This window comes from Protopterus annectens, chromosome 2.part1, assembly GCF_019279795.1.
Source record: "Protopterus annectens isolate FY-2018-M chromosome 2.part1, PAN1.0, whole genome shotgun sequence".
In the NCBI taxonomy this organism is placed as follows: Eukaryota; Metazoa; Chordata; order Ceratodontiformes; family Protopteridae; genus Protopterus; species Protopterus annectens.
In genome coordinates, this window is record NC_056729.1 from 658154082 (window position 1) to 658169292 (window position 15211).

General features: G+C 41.5%; 1 protein-coding gene across 1 annotated transcript in view; it reads left to right on the forward strand.

The window, feature by feature from the left end:
• The window catches only part of EFR3B (EFR3 homolog B), a 2101782-nt gene that overhangs the window by 1421527 nt on the left and 665044 nt on the right, over positions 1-15211 (forward strand). The window contains exon 9 of the mRNA XM_044062396.1: positions 13993-14128. Within this exon, the coding sequence (XP_043918331.1) occupies positions 13993-14128 (136 nt within the window). The remainder of the gene's footprint in view (positions 1-13992; positions 14129-15211) is intronic.

Below are 15211 nucleotides of genomic sequence, written 5' to 3' on the forward strand. Positions count from 1 at the left end.
ACTGGCCTACTAAGAATTGGTCCTTTCCAGTTCCTTCCAGGTCCTCTCAAGCCAAACCCAGACACAGCAAAAAACCCAGGTTTCAGTCCCAGGGGACTCTCAGAGCTAAGCAGTGGGGGGCCTCCACTTCCAAATCTGGAAATAGCAAGACACCCCCCTATGGTAAACAGTCGCAATGACTTCCTTTTAAAATTCCCAAGCACTTATCTTTTGACCGCTCCTTTGGGGGGAAAGATTGCTCTTCATGCAAAGAACTGGGAACTCATAACCCAGGACAAATGGGTTTTAAATATAGTGTCCCAGGGATACAGATTTCATTTCCACACATTGCCAACACCAAATGGGTGGCCAGACCTGCCCCCAAATCAGTGGGCAGAGGCTCAAAAACAAGTACTGACCCTCTTAAGCATGGGCGCTATCCAACTGGTGCCTGAAGAGGAAAAGGGACAATGTTTCTACTCCAGACTTCCTGGTACCCAGAAAAGACAAATCATGGTGTCCAATCCTGGACCTGCCTACTCTAAACACCTTTCTGGAGATTCCAAAATTCAAGATGCTGACTCTTCATCAATTACTTCCTATGCTAGGCAAAGATGCCTGGTTGGCAACACTAGATTTAAAAGAAGCATACCTGCACATCCCAATCAGGGAATCTTGCAGAAGATACCTACACTTCAAAGCAGGCTACATGCATTATCAGTCTCTGCACTTCCCTTTGGCTTGTCTACTGTGCCCAGGGTATTCACAAAGTGCCTGGCTCCAGTTATTGCATTTTGCAGGCAAAGAAGTATTCAAATATACCCATACCTGCACGACTGTCTAATTCAGGCAGAAAACCAGGGCATACTTTTAAATCATCTGGCATTTGTAAAAAGGGTTCTAACTTGTCGGGGGTACACCATAAACAAAAAGAAATCACATCTGGTACCCTGTCAACAAATTACATTCCTGAGTGCAAGCTTGAATACAACTGCCCAGATGGCTTACCTCATGTCAGAAAAGCAAATTCATTTAGTAACCTACTTCAAACAAGTGGCCACAAAAACCCTGATATCTGCAAGACAAATTCTGCAAGCCTTGGGGTTCATGGCCTCCTGCATTCTTCTAATTCCATATGCAAGACTGCATATGAGGAGACTACAGTGGTATCTAAAAAGTCTATGGAGTCAACATTTTCACAGCCTGGAAACAATGATTTCTATCATACCTTGCCTATGCCTGGAGTTCTTCTGGTGGGCAGAGGCCTGCCACCAAAACAAGGGACTATCATTCACACTACCCCCTGCCACCTAAACCCAAACTACATTTGCATCAGACTATGCATGGGGGGCTCACTTAGCAGGGAAGTGCATTCAGGGCAAATGGAACCCAAATCAAATGCACCTACATATCAATCAAAAAGAAATGTTAGCTGTACAGAATGCTCTGAGAGCCTTCAAGGACTACATTCTTCCAGGAAAACTAATGGTAGAGATGGGCAACACCACAGTTATGTGGTACATAAACAAGCAGGGGGGTACACATTCCTACACCCTCTGCAGACTAGCCATGGCATTATGGAACACAGCTGTGAGCTACCAAGTGCACCTACAAGCTTAATTCCCGCCAGGAAAATTGAATACACTGGCAGACGGACTAAGCAGAAACCTCATGGACCCACACGTGTGGAAACTGGAACCAAGGATTTTCAACATGTTGACAAGCAAATGGGGGAGCCCAGACATAGATCTATTTGCCTCCAACCAGAACTACCAGTTGGACAAGTTTTGTACAAGGACTTCCCACAAACAAGCCTGGAAAGTGGATGCCCTGTCCTTCAGCTGGAAAAACCTATCAGTCTACGTCTTCCCACCACTACCTCTGCTCTCCAAAGTGCTACTAAATGTCAAACAGGACAAACCAAGGATGATCTTGATTGCTTCAGACTGGCGGCACCAACACTGGTACCCCCACCTGCGCAGTTTGTCACAGTTATCTCCATGGCACCTGCAGGAGAACCAAATTCTGCACCCTCAGCTTTCAACATTGAACCATGCAGCCTGGCTAATCACTTAAATTCACCCCTTTCATCCCTCAGCAAACCTGTAATGGATGTCATCTTAGAGGCAAGGAGACCTAGTACTAAAAAATCTTATACTGAAAAATGGAAAAGATTCTGTGCCTGGAACCAAAATAAAGGGATGAGCACAGCGGCACCCAATTTACCTCAGATTTTGCAATACTAAACTGAGATGCTTCACAAGGGCCTGTCCTTTTCTTCAATTAAAATCCATGCCTCAGCCATTTCAGCTCATTATAACACAGAGCATCCCCTCTTCTCTCATCCTCTGCTCAAGCAGTACCTCAGAGGGGCCAAAAACTTGAGGCCACCCAGAAGAGCTGCAACCCCTGCCTGGGACCTTAACTTTGTATTGGAGAAACTCACTTTACCTCCTTTCGAGCCAGCTGCTACTGCAGACTTAAAATTTATTTCTTGGAAAACAGCTTTCCTTTTAGCAATCACTTCAGCTAGAAGGATATCTGAATTACAGGCTCTTATGGTAGTGGAGCCTTTCATCATCTTTCATGCGGACAGGATGTCACTCAGGACCAATCCATCCTTCATGCCCAAGGTGGTATCCAATGTGGCTCTTAATCAGTCCATTCATTTGCCAACCTTCTTTCCCAATCCACAGAACAAAGGGGAACGAATTCTGCATTCCTTGGATGTGCACAGATAACTTAGATTCTATTTGGACAGGACTAAACCTTGAAGAAAATTCGAACAACTGCTGATAGCATTTGCTGCAGGGGTAGAGGGGAAGGCTATTTAAAAAAAAAAAACATTTCTAAACGGATAAGCCATTGCATTCATTTCTGCTATAAGCACCATGGAAAACCTATCCCACAGGGGATCAGATCTCACTCCACCAGGGCTGCATCTACGTCTGCAGCCTTTCTCAGAGGTGTTCCTACCAGGGACATCCTAGAAGCTGCTACTTAGAGTTCTGTACATACTTTCACCAAGCATTATCATTTGCCAATTTTCTCTAAATCCAGAGCTGGCTTTGCCACTGCTGTCATGCAGGGCTTTATTGCTGGCCCTAAGGCTATATAAACTTCTCCTCGCAACCATAGCTTTGGGAATCTACCCAAATGTAATGATTGCAAGAGTGAAACATGAAGAACATAGTACAATTGTGTACACTTACCATAAATGTAGATGTTCGAGTGTATTCACTGTTGCAGTCCTGGTTACCCTCCTTCCAGCCCACTAACTTCTTCTGGCTGTACCTCTACTTTCCTTTACTATGCTTAAAAGCCTTTTTGGTGTATTTACTTTTTGTTGGAGGTATACCTTTGTGTTTTTATGTTTATTTGCTCCCCATTGGGGGGGCATCTGACATCTGGGGCAAGAAAAACTGATGTAATGATGTCAACTGCATGTTTTATACCCCTAACGACCTGACGTCATGGAAGAAGGGACAGCAAATGATGCAGGACCCAAGACTTTGTTAATCAGGCCGACTGAGTGCAACCTGCAAGCAGATTACCCAAATGTAATGACTGCAATAGTGAATGCACTCGAACATCTACATTTATGGTAAGTGTATACAACTGTACTTTCTATAAGCTGATCATGTGGCAAATCTGGCAATATTATTGTAGCACCTAGTAAGTTTATTGAGGTTTGATTTGCTTAGGTTTATGAAGATGGGTGAGGCATAAAGAAGGGTTGATAGCAGATGTGTACGGGCAATAACAATTCCAGCAGATGGGGTTAGGAATTGTTTAATCCTGTATAAAGAGTCTAGATTTTATTAACTGTTTTAATAGTTTTGTCTATGTGAGCATCAAATTTAAGGTTGTTGTCGATGATCACTCCCAGTGGTTTAGTAGTAGGTTCTGGGGAAATTATGGTGCCATTGTTAGATGCTATGGTGAGAGGTGGTGAGGGGACCTTGCAAGTGGGGGAGAAGAGTAATAGTTTTTGTTTTATTTGGGTTTAATAGTAGCTGGTGACGAGAGAGCCAGTTCTCTACCTTGCTGAAAGTGATTTGGGACAAGGATTGTAAATCTGTGGGGGAGGTGACAGAGCAGATTAGGGTGGAGTCATCTGCATACTCAATACAAGTTGCATCTGGGATGACTTTGTACAGGTCATTAATGAATATGGAGAATAGGAGGAGACCTAATATAGATCCCTGTGGGACCAAATAGCATTGGTAACCTTTTCAACAGCCACAATCAGAGTTCCAGTTGCTTAAAGACAGTCAGTCAGTCAGTCAGTGTTTGTGTGTTACATATTGTGGCAGGGAGCTAGTAAAGCACATTGGAACAGTTTTAAAAGGTATTACACAGAATTTAGCAAAAAGCTATTTTGCAAGCAGGTAATAGCCCTTTGCTTAGATTGAAGACCTTATTTTTAGTTATGTGTAAATGTTAGTGAACTGCAATACAGAGCAGTTATAGCAAAGCTGTTCAGCTTAGCTTGAACCCGAACATTATTTTTCACCTTTTGCTCTTCAAGTCTAAAAGTTTTCTTTCTTTCTTTGTTTTTGGTCCTCAATTTCAGCCTGCCGGAGAGCAGGGTGAAGGGAAACATTGCCCTGAGCACCAACTGACCTTGCTACAGCTCTGATAGTACCATTGCTTCTAGGAAAAGGATACTTGCAGCAGATGTGTCTCTGATGAAATTATACTGTTTGCAGCACATTGTCACACATTACATATAGCACTGTAGCTGGTAATTTAGTGGTGATTGAACACGGATGGCTGACTAAAATTCCTAAATTTCAGCTATTTTTGATTGATTTTATAATACCCATGACTTACTTCCTAAATATAATAAATGTGATTGATAGTAAGAAATTTTTACTGTCTATACTATTAGGTACTGTTAGAAATCTGCTTTTCCCGACACTTAATTTAATTGCCAGTCAAAATACTAATGCATTTAAACTCCACCTCAGTGCAAATCCATATTCATGACTACTGCAAATATTTACATAAACGTCGACCTGCTTCTCCCATGTTTTGAGACTTAGCAGCATCATCTTTCTGTAAAGCAATGAAAAAATGTGTTTTTTGTACAAGCTATTAAAAAGCCCTTTCACTTTCTTACACAAATGAATATGAAGCTGTCTATAAAATGTGTTTTGTATACCCAAAAGCTATCAGGTGTGGCTCCATGAATCCCTTTTTTAACTACAGTACATCTCTCAGCAAATCAGTCAACTAGTGTTCCTGAATCACCAGTTGTCTTTGTTTCGGCCACAGCAGAACTCTGGTCCGCTAATGTTTTGCAGTGGATTTTTACGTGCCGAGTTACCAGCCCTGATGCACAACCTTCAACGAAGGTACGCCCATTCACGCATGCCTCCACAGAAAAGGCGCTCTAACTGAGAATCGAACGGAACAACATCTTGCTGTGAGGCGACAACGCTACCACAGCACCACTACGTTCCTGAATCACCAATTAAAAGAGATAATTAGTGTATTTACCTGTTTAACAAATAAATAAACAATCAAATTAAGCACAGTGGCTTCACTGGCCCTGAGTATAAGCAATATGAGATCAATGGAAAGAATTTTGAATGAAGAAAATACCCCGCTTGTCAGAGTCTTTATCCATCCAACTTCTAGAGGGAAGGTGAGATATAATGTGTCCTTTTTGTTTACACCATTTGATATGTCCCATATACAGCGGGCACTATATAGATACCTTTTACTTGTGCTTTTCTTTTTTTTAATTATTAAAACAGGTGGCTTATATACATCAACCAGTTTGAATTGGAGTTTGTTGATATGAACCTTCTGTAGCTTGCTGTTCAACCCACTGACTGAATCAAGCATAGCATGTAATTAAAATGTTAAAAACAGAATTGGCAGACATTGGTATTTTTTGCCTCATGTTGTTTGTCTCATCCTCTTTAAACTGTTAGGTTTTGATAGCAACAATTTGGGGAGTCTCTTATGGCTGAAATGTTTTGAAGTAGTCAAGTGTGTTATTATTGGTTAGTACATTTTTGTTTTATTTCTTGCTAGAAAATGTTGAATACTGTTCAGATTTAAAGAAAATGCACAAGCATTTTTTTTTATCAAATAATAAATAAATATAATGGTCAAACAGATAAGTATATGTTTAAAACAGTCAGGAAGATAATACAAGCAAACATGTATAGTTATGCAAGGTCCTATAAAAGCAAGTGTTTATTTGTATGTGTGGGGGTGAACTGAAAGCAACCCTAGGACCAAGGTGCACTTAATGCACGATTGTTAGCATGTTTTACATATGGACACATCGCCGTACAATAAATAAAAGTTCAGCTCATGCAATAGAACATGCCTTTAACTTTTGCTTTATGGACAGCACAACCACACATATTCACACTGATTTCTAGGTCATGGGTGTAAAGGTGGGTTGACTATCTGATTACCAAATGTGTGAAAGAAAGAATGAAATAAAGAAAGTAAATGTGAAGAGAGTAGCAAGAAACGGAGAAAAGACAGTCCATTACTATTTGCAGGTCAAAGATAATCTTTAATAACTGTATTCAAACATGATAAAGACTACCTTCCCTTGATAACTGTAAACCAGCATGATAAACTTCAAGAAGGAAACAGACAATACTACAGGGAATATATTTCCATATGTAAGACTTCAAATGTGCCTGTTCCATCTAGGACAAATTATCTAGGGAGCAGTACAGAAATGTGGCCTATGCCTGAAAAGTGGCATGTATGTGGATGGGCTACCAGTTGTAGGCAGAATAAGTGGCAGCGCTCGCATTACTGCCCAGCTGATATTCCAGCTTATTATGAGAACTTCTGTATCAGATGCCAGTAAGGAGCTCTTCAACTGGTTTTGTGAAATACACATCAGAGGATGACCACAGACACTTGAAACGTAGATGAGCAGGCACCACCTGTCACCTCCAGTGTTGCCATTAACACTTTGGTCACTTAATGACCTCACAATGTAATACCTCCAACAAACTCAGAACTGTGTCAAGGGGTGGTATAAAAGGCTGACATTTCTGTTCCATATGCAACACTTGAGGCTACTCAGATTCTTAAAGGTCATTTGTATAGAAAAAGACTGCATTTGTATAGAAAAAGACTGCATTACCATACCAAATTATCATTTATCATTATTATTATCAGTATTATCAGTGGGAGTGGTAAGCATTAGGCAGCCTATCCTCCATGGGAACAGTGAGTTTTGGCCCAGAAATTGTAGTTTATTTGGCCGTTTGGGTAGTTTTCCATCCCTTTCAACTTGCTAGCTTAAAAGCCTACGTTTGTACTTGTTCCCCGCCTCTCCTGTAACTAGCATAGCCCAGGTACAGATTTGCTGTATTCCAGGACTCTTTGTAAGCTTCTGAGCCGCCAAAGCCTTTCTGTGTTGGAGGGAAGCCTTCTAGCTTATCAGTGGGAGTGGTAAGCATTAGGTAGCCTATCTACCACAAGAGGAGTGGTTCCTGGCCCACAAAGTGTAGCTATTGGCTGTTTGGGCAGTTTATTTCCATCTCTTTCAATGTTCTGGTTTAAAAGCCGCAGTTGCGCTTGTTTCCCACATTTCCTGTAACTAGCCTAGTCCAGATGCAGAGTTGCTGTATCCAGGACTGTTGCTAAGCATCTGAGCTCCGCAAGCCTTTCTGTGGTGGAGGAAAGCCTTCTAGCTTATCAGTGGGAGTGGTAAGCACTAGGTAGCCTGTCTACCATGAGAGGAGAGGTTCTTGGCCCAGAAATTGTAGTTTATTGACCATTTGGACAGTTTGTCCGTCTCTTTCAACTTTCTAGTTTAAAAGACCACATCTGCGCTTGTTTCCCATCTTTCCTGTAACTAACCTACTGGGTAGCACTAGAAAGCCTTAAAGTGATACAAGCCTTCTAGCTTAGAAGAGAGACTTTGGAGTGACTAAGTATCAGTTTTCTGTACTTTTTTGTTGTACTTAACTGTTTTCCACCTAAATGCAGATTTTCCAGCATTTATTGTGATTTAAAAGCTTGTTTTTTTCACATATTGTACTTATTTGATTGCCTGCACTTTTAAACAGTTTTTTTTTTGTTTAAATAATTTATTTAACTGTTGTAGGCTACACACTAAAGTGCAATAGCCTTTTCTGATCGTTTGTAGTCGTTTAAAGCTGTTTTAAGTGTAATTTTTACTGTTTTTGCCTTATCTTTTCAAAAAAACAAACAAAAAAAAAATTCCTTGTTTTCCGCCTTTCAAAGCTGGTATAGTCCAGTTTTCAGGCTAGTGCTGAATTCAGGGCTGTGATACTAGTTTCTGAGTTGCCCATACCTTACTTGGATAGAAGGAAGTTTCTCTGTTCACCTGTGAGTGAGGGGAGCTTTGAGCAACCTATCTGTCCCTGGAGTAGTGGTTCCAGCCCAGAAGTTAGTAGTTTATTGGCCATTTTGGGCTAATTTCTATCTCTTTCATTTCCCTACTATAAAAACCGCTTTTGCATGGTTTTGCACACCGGGCAGTGCCAGTTAGCTACGGTTAAATTATTCCCGGTTCCACTAAGTCTCCTCTTCAGTTTTTCTCTTGAAACTAGTCTAACTCTCAACCTAAGCACTCAGAAAGCATCTTACAGCCCAGCACTTGCTCAGACCTAATAGCAAGCACTAATATACCCTGACACTGATTGCTCAGCAGGGCAAGGCTCTTTATTCACCCCTCACCAACCAATCGACTAAGCAGCTCACCCTACTATTCAGGCATGACCAAAGGGCAACTTCAGGTGCACTCTCCAGTCCAGCTGGTGAATCTGGGTATTCTGAGGCAATGTTACAACTGCCTCATGTACACAGACAACCCTCTCCTCCTATCACAAAAAACTAACATATGCAAGAGATGCAATTATACACCCAAACTGGAAGCTAAGCTGTCTCCACCCAAGACTGGAACAGACAGTCAAGAGGAGAAGGTTAATACTTGCACCACAACTACAGCTGCACACAGACCTACTAAAACAGCATTGGCAAAAATTACGCATAAATACACAAAATCATACACGGAGGCTCTAAATAAAAACCTGCAAAAGCATCAGAGTCCTCCAAATCAGACACCCAAACAACCTGCACTTCCAGTCACAAACCAGACAACACATAAAACACAAAATCAGTGTGCCACACAATCACAGCCCTTAAGGCGAAATAACATACCTAACATACTAGTAATAGGTGAGTCTATAGACAGGCACACTGAAGTCCCACTCACTAGGCTGGACAATCAGAAGGTTACTGTTAGCTGCCTGTCGGGAGCCAGAATCTGCCACATAACACAAGCACTCAGGTCACTCCAGAACAAGTACAAATATGACACTGTCATTGTGCATGTTGGTGTGAATGACCTGAGACGTACCTCCCTGGACTACATGAAAAGAGACTTGAAAGAGCTCTCTGATTATGTAGCCCAGGCTGGTATGACCCTGACCCTGAGTAGCATCCTGCCCTCACCAAGAATGATTCCTCAGTATAAAGAAAAAATGATCAATTTCATCAATTGGCTAAGCTTCTGGTGTCATTCAAAGGGGATCCAGTGTCTGTCAGCCTGGGACGACGTGCTCGACAAGCCGTGTTGCTTCGCAAGAGATGACTTGCACCTGTCACCCCTAGGCTTTTGAATAATGGCCAAGGCTCTTGCTGCCCCCATAGTGCCTTTTTTAGGCAAGGCTCAAAACTCAAATCCACCTCCGTAAACAGTACAATTAACAAAAAACTGAGGGTTATGCTACTCAACGCCAGGAGTTTAAATCTCAAAATGCACGTGCTCGAAGCACTCCTCAGTATGGAGAATGTCGACATCTGTGCAGTAACTGAAGGTTCAAGGCTCCAGAGAGCACCCCAGTACTACCAGGCTACAGCTCATACCCCACGTTTCAGCCACAGAACACGGATCAAAACACAAAAGGAGGGGGTGTATCCATATTCGTCAAGGATACCTACACCTCCAGGTTAGTGGTGCAGCATGATACCTCTGAGGTCAACCATGTGCAACTAACATCGGGCAAATCTGCAATGCAAATTGCGGCCTGCTACAGATCACCCTCCATGACCCAGGACCACCACTCCACCTTTCTGGAGATACTGGAAAACATGAAGGTCCTACCAAACACCCTGATATTGGGTGATTTCAATTACCCTACCATTCACTGGGAAAACTACTCAAGTACAAATTCCCAGGCCCAGTGCTTCCTGGAATTCATCAACTCAAACACCCTGGATCAGCTGGTAAACTCCCCTACCAGAGGCGAAAACATATTGGATCTGGTCATCACCAACATGGGTGACAGGTGTTCCACACCGGAGGTCAACCCGTCACTGGTTAGATCAGACCATAAACTAATCACTCTGGATGTCCACACCCCACCACCACCCCCAACTAAGGAAATCACAGTGAAAAACTTTTCTAGAGGTAGTAAGTTTCACAGCCCCCACGCTAAAGGATAACACTGCCCAAGATGCAGAAACTTTTACAAATGCACTCTTTGAGCAACTACAAGGATGCATGGATTGTGCCATCCCTAGAAAAACCAAGGCTCACTCCTTTAAGAGAAGGAAACCAGTTTGGTGGACCCCTGCAATAAACAGACTATACAATAGAAGGAGGAAACTAGTTCAGAAAAAAAGCAAATCCCAAGAAGGAAAGACATCCCTGATCGGTATCAGTAAGAAACTGAGGTCCATCATGAAATCATCCAAGGCTAACTTCGAAAGAAAAATAGCCAAGGATTCAAAAGATAACCACAAAACCTTCTTTAGCTATGTTAAGAATCTAAGTGGCAACTTGCAGATATGCACTGAACTAGTTTAAAACAGCACAAAATATACTGAACCTACTGATATTGCCAACATCCTGGCATCCAGTGCAAACCTCACCCCCCTCACCTCCAAAAGGGCCCACAACAATACAAGAAAAGTGTAGTGTCCCAAAAATCACAGACGCACAGGTGAAAACAGCCCTTTCAAAAGCCAAAAACACAACATCAATGGGACCAGATGATGTCCCAGGCTGTGTCTTGCACGAACTACAGAACGAACTAACCCCCCACCTAAACACGCTGTTCAGCCTCAGCCTTTCCACAGGCTATGTGCCCATAGAATGGTGCACAGCAACGGTTATTCCTTTACACAAAGGAGGGGCCTGGTAACTATCGCCCCATAAGCCTCACTAGCCTTGTCTGCAAGGCTATCATCAGGGAACTCATTAACAAAGACATTGGAAACCTCCAAACACTTGACCCGACCCAGTTCAGCTTTGTTAAGGGCAGATCATACCTACTAAACCTGGTTGACTTCTTCGAGACAGTCACCAAGGCCATAGACGAGGGAAAGGTGGTTCACACAGCCTACCTTGACCTCGCCAAGGCTTTCGACACCATTTCCCACTCGGGTATTACAGAAAAACTCACCAGCCTGAGAATAAACCCCTACATCACGAGATGGGTTGCAAAATGGTTTACAGACAGAACTCACATGGTAAGAATAGCGGGCTCCAGGTCTGACTCTAAACTAGTCACAAGTGGTGTCCTGCAAGGCTCGGTCCTGGGACCCCTACTGTTTGGCATATACTTCTCAGAAGTACAGGCAAACACAGAAGGACTATGGCTAACCAAGTTCACCCATGACTGCAAACCGGGAGCCATAACTGATTCTCTGGCTGACACGGACATCCTCCAAAAGGGCCTTACCGAGATGGACACCTGGTGTCAAAGTAATGGCCTCAAGCTAAATGCCAAAAAATGTATAGTCATCCCATTTGGGAAAAACAAAATACCCACAAATTACCACATAGGTGGCTGCCTCCTTAATACAGAAGAGGTAATAAGAGTTCTGGGGACCTAGGTAGATAGTAATCTCTCCTTTGACAATCATATTGCCAAAGTAGTTAGGAAATCCTTTTATGTGGCCCATCTAATTACTAAAGGGTTTGCATCTAGAAATAAAGAGGTTATAATGCCCCTCTACTCGTCACTCATTAGACCTATCATAGAGTACAATGTCCCATTTGGGATGTACCTCACAAGACACTTCCAACAGCTGGAAAGACCACAAAAAACTACCTCACCAAGAGGATTACTGGTCTCAAACATATGTCCTATGCAGCCCAACTGAAAAAACTCCGGCTGTATTCAGTGGCATATCGCTTACTCAGAGGTGATCTCTACCTGACTTACAAAGCCATGTCCAACTCAGAATTGATGGACATGCTCCACCTCAAGAAATCCAAGTCACTGCGAGCTACGTGCTCTAGTGAGCTAAACCTCGCCACAACAATGAATAGAACATGCTGGAGGGATCGATTCCTGTCACAGAGACTCCCCATGCTTTGGAACAAAATTCCAAATTACATCAGGCAGAGTCCCTCACTAACACTCTTCAAGAGAAATCTTGACGAGTGGATGGGTAACAGAAAATACACCCCTGGGATCACTTCATTGGCTCTGCTTGACAGAGGATCAGCTAATTAATCAATGGGGCGGCGAAAGCCGACACACTCTGGCTAGGCTTAGAAATGCCCTCAGGCAGAAAGCCTAGTACCTACCTACCTATGAACCTAAATTAGACTCTATAATGAGGAATGGCTTTTACAACCAAGAAGAATCCCTGGCAAAGGCAGAATGAATTGTTACTATGAGTCATGCATGTAAAACATATGATGGAGATGTCAGAAAATTTACAAGCTGTGGCCCACCATCTAAATCTGTAATAGTACAATAGACATAGTCAAGGACATATATACCTAGCTTCATTACCCATGAATTTCTTCTGTTGCATACATATGCATTCAATGGCTGTTGAAAAATCTAAATGGACAACGTCTATATCTTTATAATACTCTCAAAACACATCATGAAGAGTAAATATGGCCCTTTATGTTTAGTTCTGGTGAGATTTATATTCCATGCAGTCTTTTGAATTTTGCTTTATCAGTTTACCAGGTTCTTCCTATCTACTTGCAGCAGAATATCACTGCATGCCTTTATTGCATGATTTCCATCTGGGGCAAAGATTAATGACCATATGGTGGTCTGTTTGCATATTAATATCAGTCTTCATTTCTGCAGTTGTCTCTCACTCAGTAAAATGGTTAGTGTCTGTTTTTCAAAGAAATGCCAAATGCCCTGTTGCCAGTCTTTTTTGGTGTTCATACTTGTTATGGCTGTGGGTCCTGTATGTCCATGCTCCACAGTTGCTCATTGTCCTGTATGTCCATGCTCAACAGTGGACATCCTAAATGTCCATATGAAGTCAAAGGAGGATTTATAAAACTACTGTAGGCTACTGCCATTTACCACAGCATTCCTCTGGCTGTGTCCATATTTTAGTACTTGTTTGGACCTTTCCCTTTCAGTGTTATTCTTTATCACATCCTTTGGTACTGCCTGAAGAGTACCAACTACAGATGAGTCCTCCATTCATTGCATCTTGTTCTGGTCTTTAGTTTATATTGCCTGTATTGCTTCATTCATTAAGTGTATGATGTTCAGTTTCTTCGTTCACTTACTCACACTAGCCCTTTCAGACAACATGCAGAACAACACTGAATTCAGTGCTTTCTCTGCAAATGAATGGCAACATAACATCAATACAGGCAATTGCTTGTCACACTTTTGCTTCTCAGTCTTTTCCTCTAGCCCTTTCAGCAATGGTGCTAACACCCATATGTGTGAAGCTTTCTTATCCTTTTGCTGTTGCTGTTTCAGAGTTAATCTGTGAAATGTAAGTCTACTTAAGAAACAGGTAAATTTAAACACAAAATGCACACTAGAAAAAGCAACAAGTATTCCTCTCCTTTTATCATTATTAATATTTAACCTAATAATTTCTGTTCTGCTACATGTAATGTTTTATTAATTGTGGTTTCAGAAAATGGCAGAAAGCAAGACACAATAGTGTAATATATATATGCCTGTCTTATGCATATACTATTCATTAGAAAAGGGGCCTGATTAATGCACATACTAAAACATAGTAACATTATTGCTTAATTAGCCACAGCATTCCCACCTGGTTATACAGCAGCTCCTGGGACACCTGGATGCCAACAGCAAGAGTGCAGCCGCAGTGCGTGCTGGGATAGTGGAGGTCCTATCAGAAGCAGCCATCATAGCTGCTAGTGGATCAGTAGGTAAGATAAATATTTGTAAAAAAATCCATTACTAAAACAAATATTTTATATTGCAGCTAGCAGATGACCATATATCTGAAAATGTATTTATTTCTACAGTACTGTACTACGTTTTGGTGGGAGGATTTAACGTTGCTGATGCTGTTTGTTTGATCTTATTTTATTAAAATGATTCAGTTGAGATATGATCCATTGAATGTGGGTAGCTACCTAAATACTACTGATAATTTATGGCATGAAATTTCTTGCTGTTTAGCTCAGTGTTGATTAAAATTAATGAGATGGTAATGAGATTAATTAATGAGATGAGAAGTTTCTCTGCCTTGTGCCTACCAGGATAGGCACTAGCTCTCATGAGATCTTGAACTAGATACAACTAGTAACTGTAGAATGAAAGAGTGAATGAATGATTATTAGCAATGTTACCACTGATTAGTGTTATTGAATCTTCTTGCCTTGATGTAATGTATATTGCTTCTTTAATGATTTTGCTATCTCTTCACTGTTCTGAATAGCTTGTTATGATTAAACTAAGCATTGGATTTAACTAAGTGTATTTCCTACTTCTTCATCATGTCATATTGGTCTTCTGTGTCTCATTTCCTTCTTAACTAAACCTTTACTTGATGCTACAGTTAATTGCTTAAGGTTTCGCTCCACAGCCATATCTAGGGTAGGGTAAAGAGAAGGATACTCCAGGCACATGCTGTTGGGGGACACAATCAGCAGTTGCCAAAGGGGCATGAATACATTACCAGCATTCATTTGAAGCCTCCATAGGTGACATCATAACTTAATAAATCACCTCAAATACTCCATTCTTGCTTGCAGTAAGGAGCTCAGTGTGTTAATACCTGTAAAAAGGGGATTACTAAATAATGTGTGCATAAAAAGTGAATTAAATTGCATTCAATGAAATGATTAGGGTTTCCATTTTTTATTTGTCAAGTTTTAAGTTAGTTTAAGGCATTTTTAAATTGTGACATCCCAATGGTCAATTTTTAAGTTGTTTTATTGGATTTTTTGTATTGGCTCTTGGTGAAGGTCACATGGTTTCATTTTGTATTCAATTGCGTTTTTCTT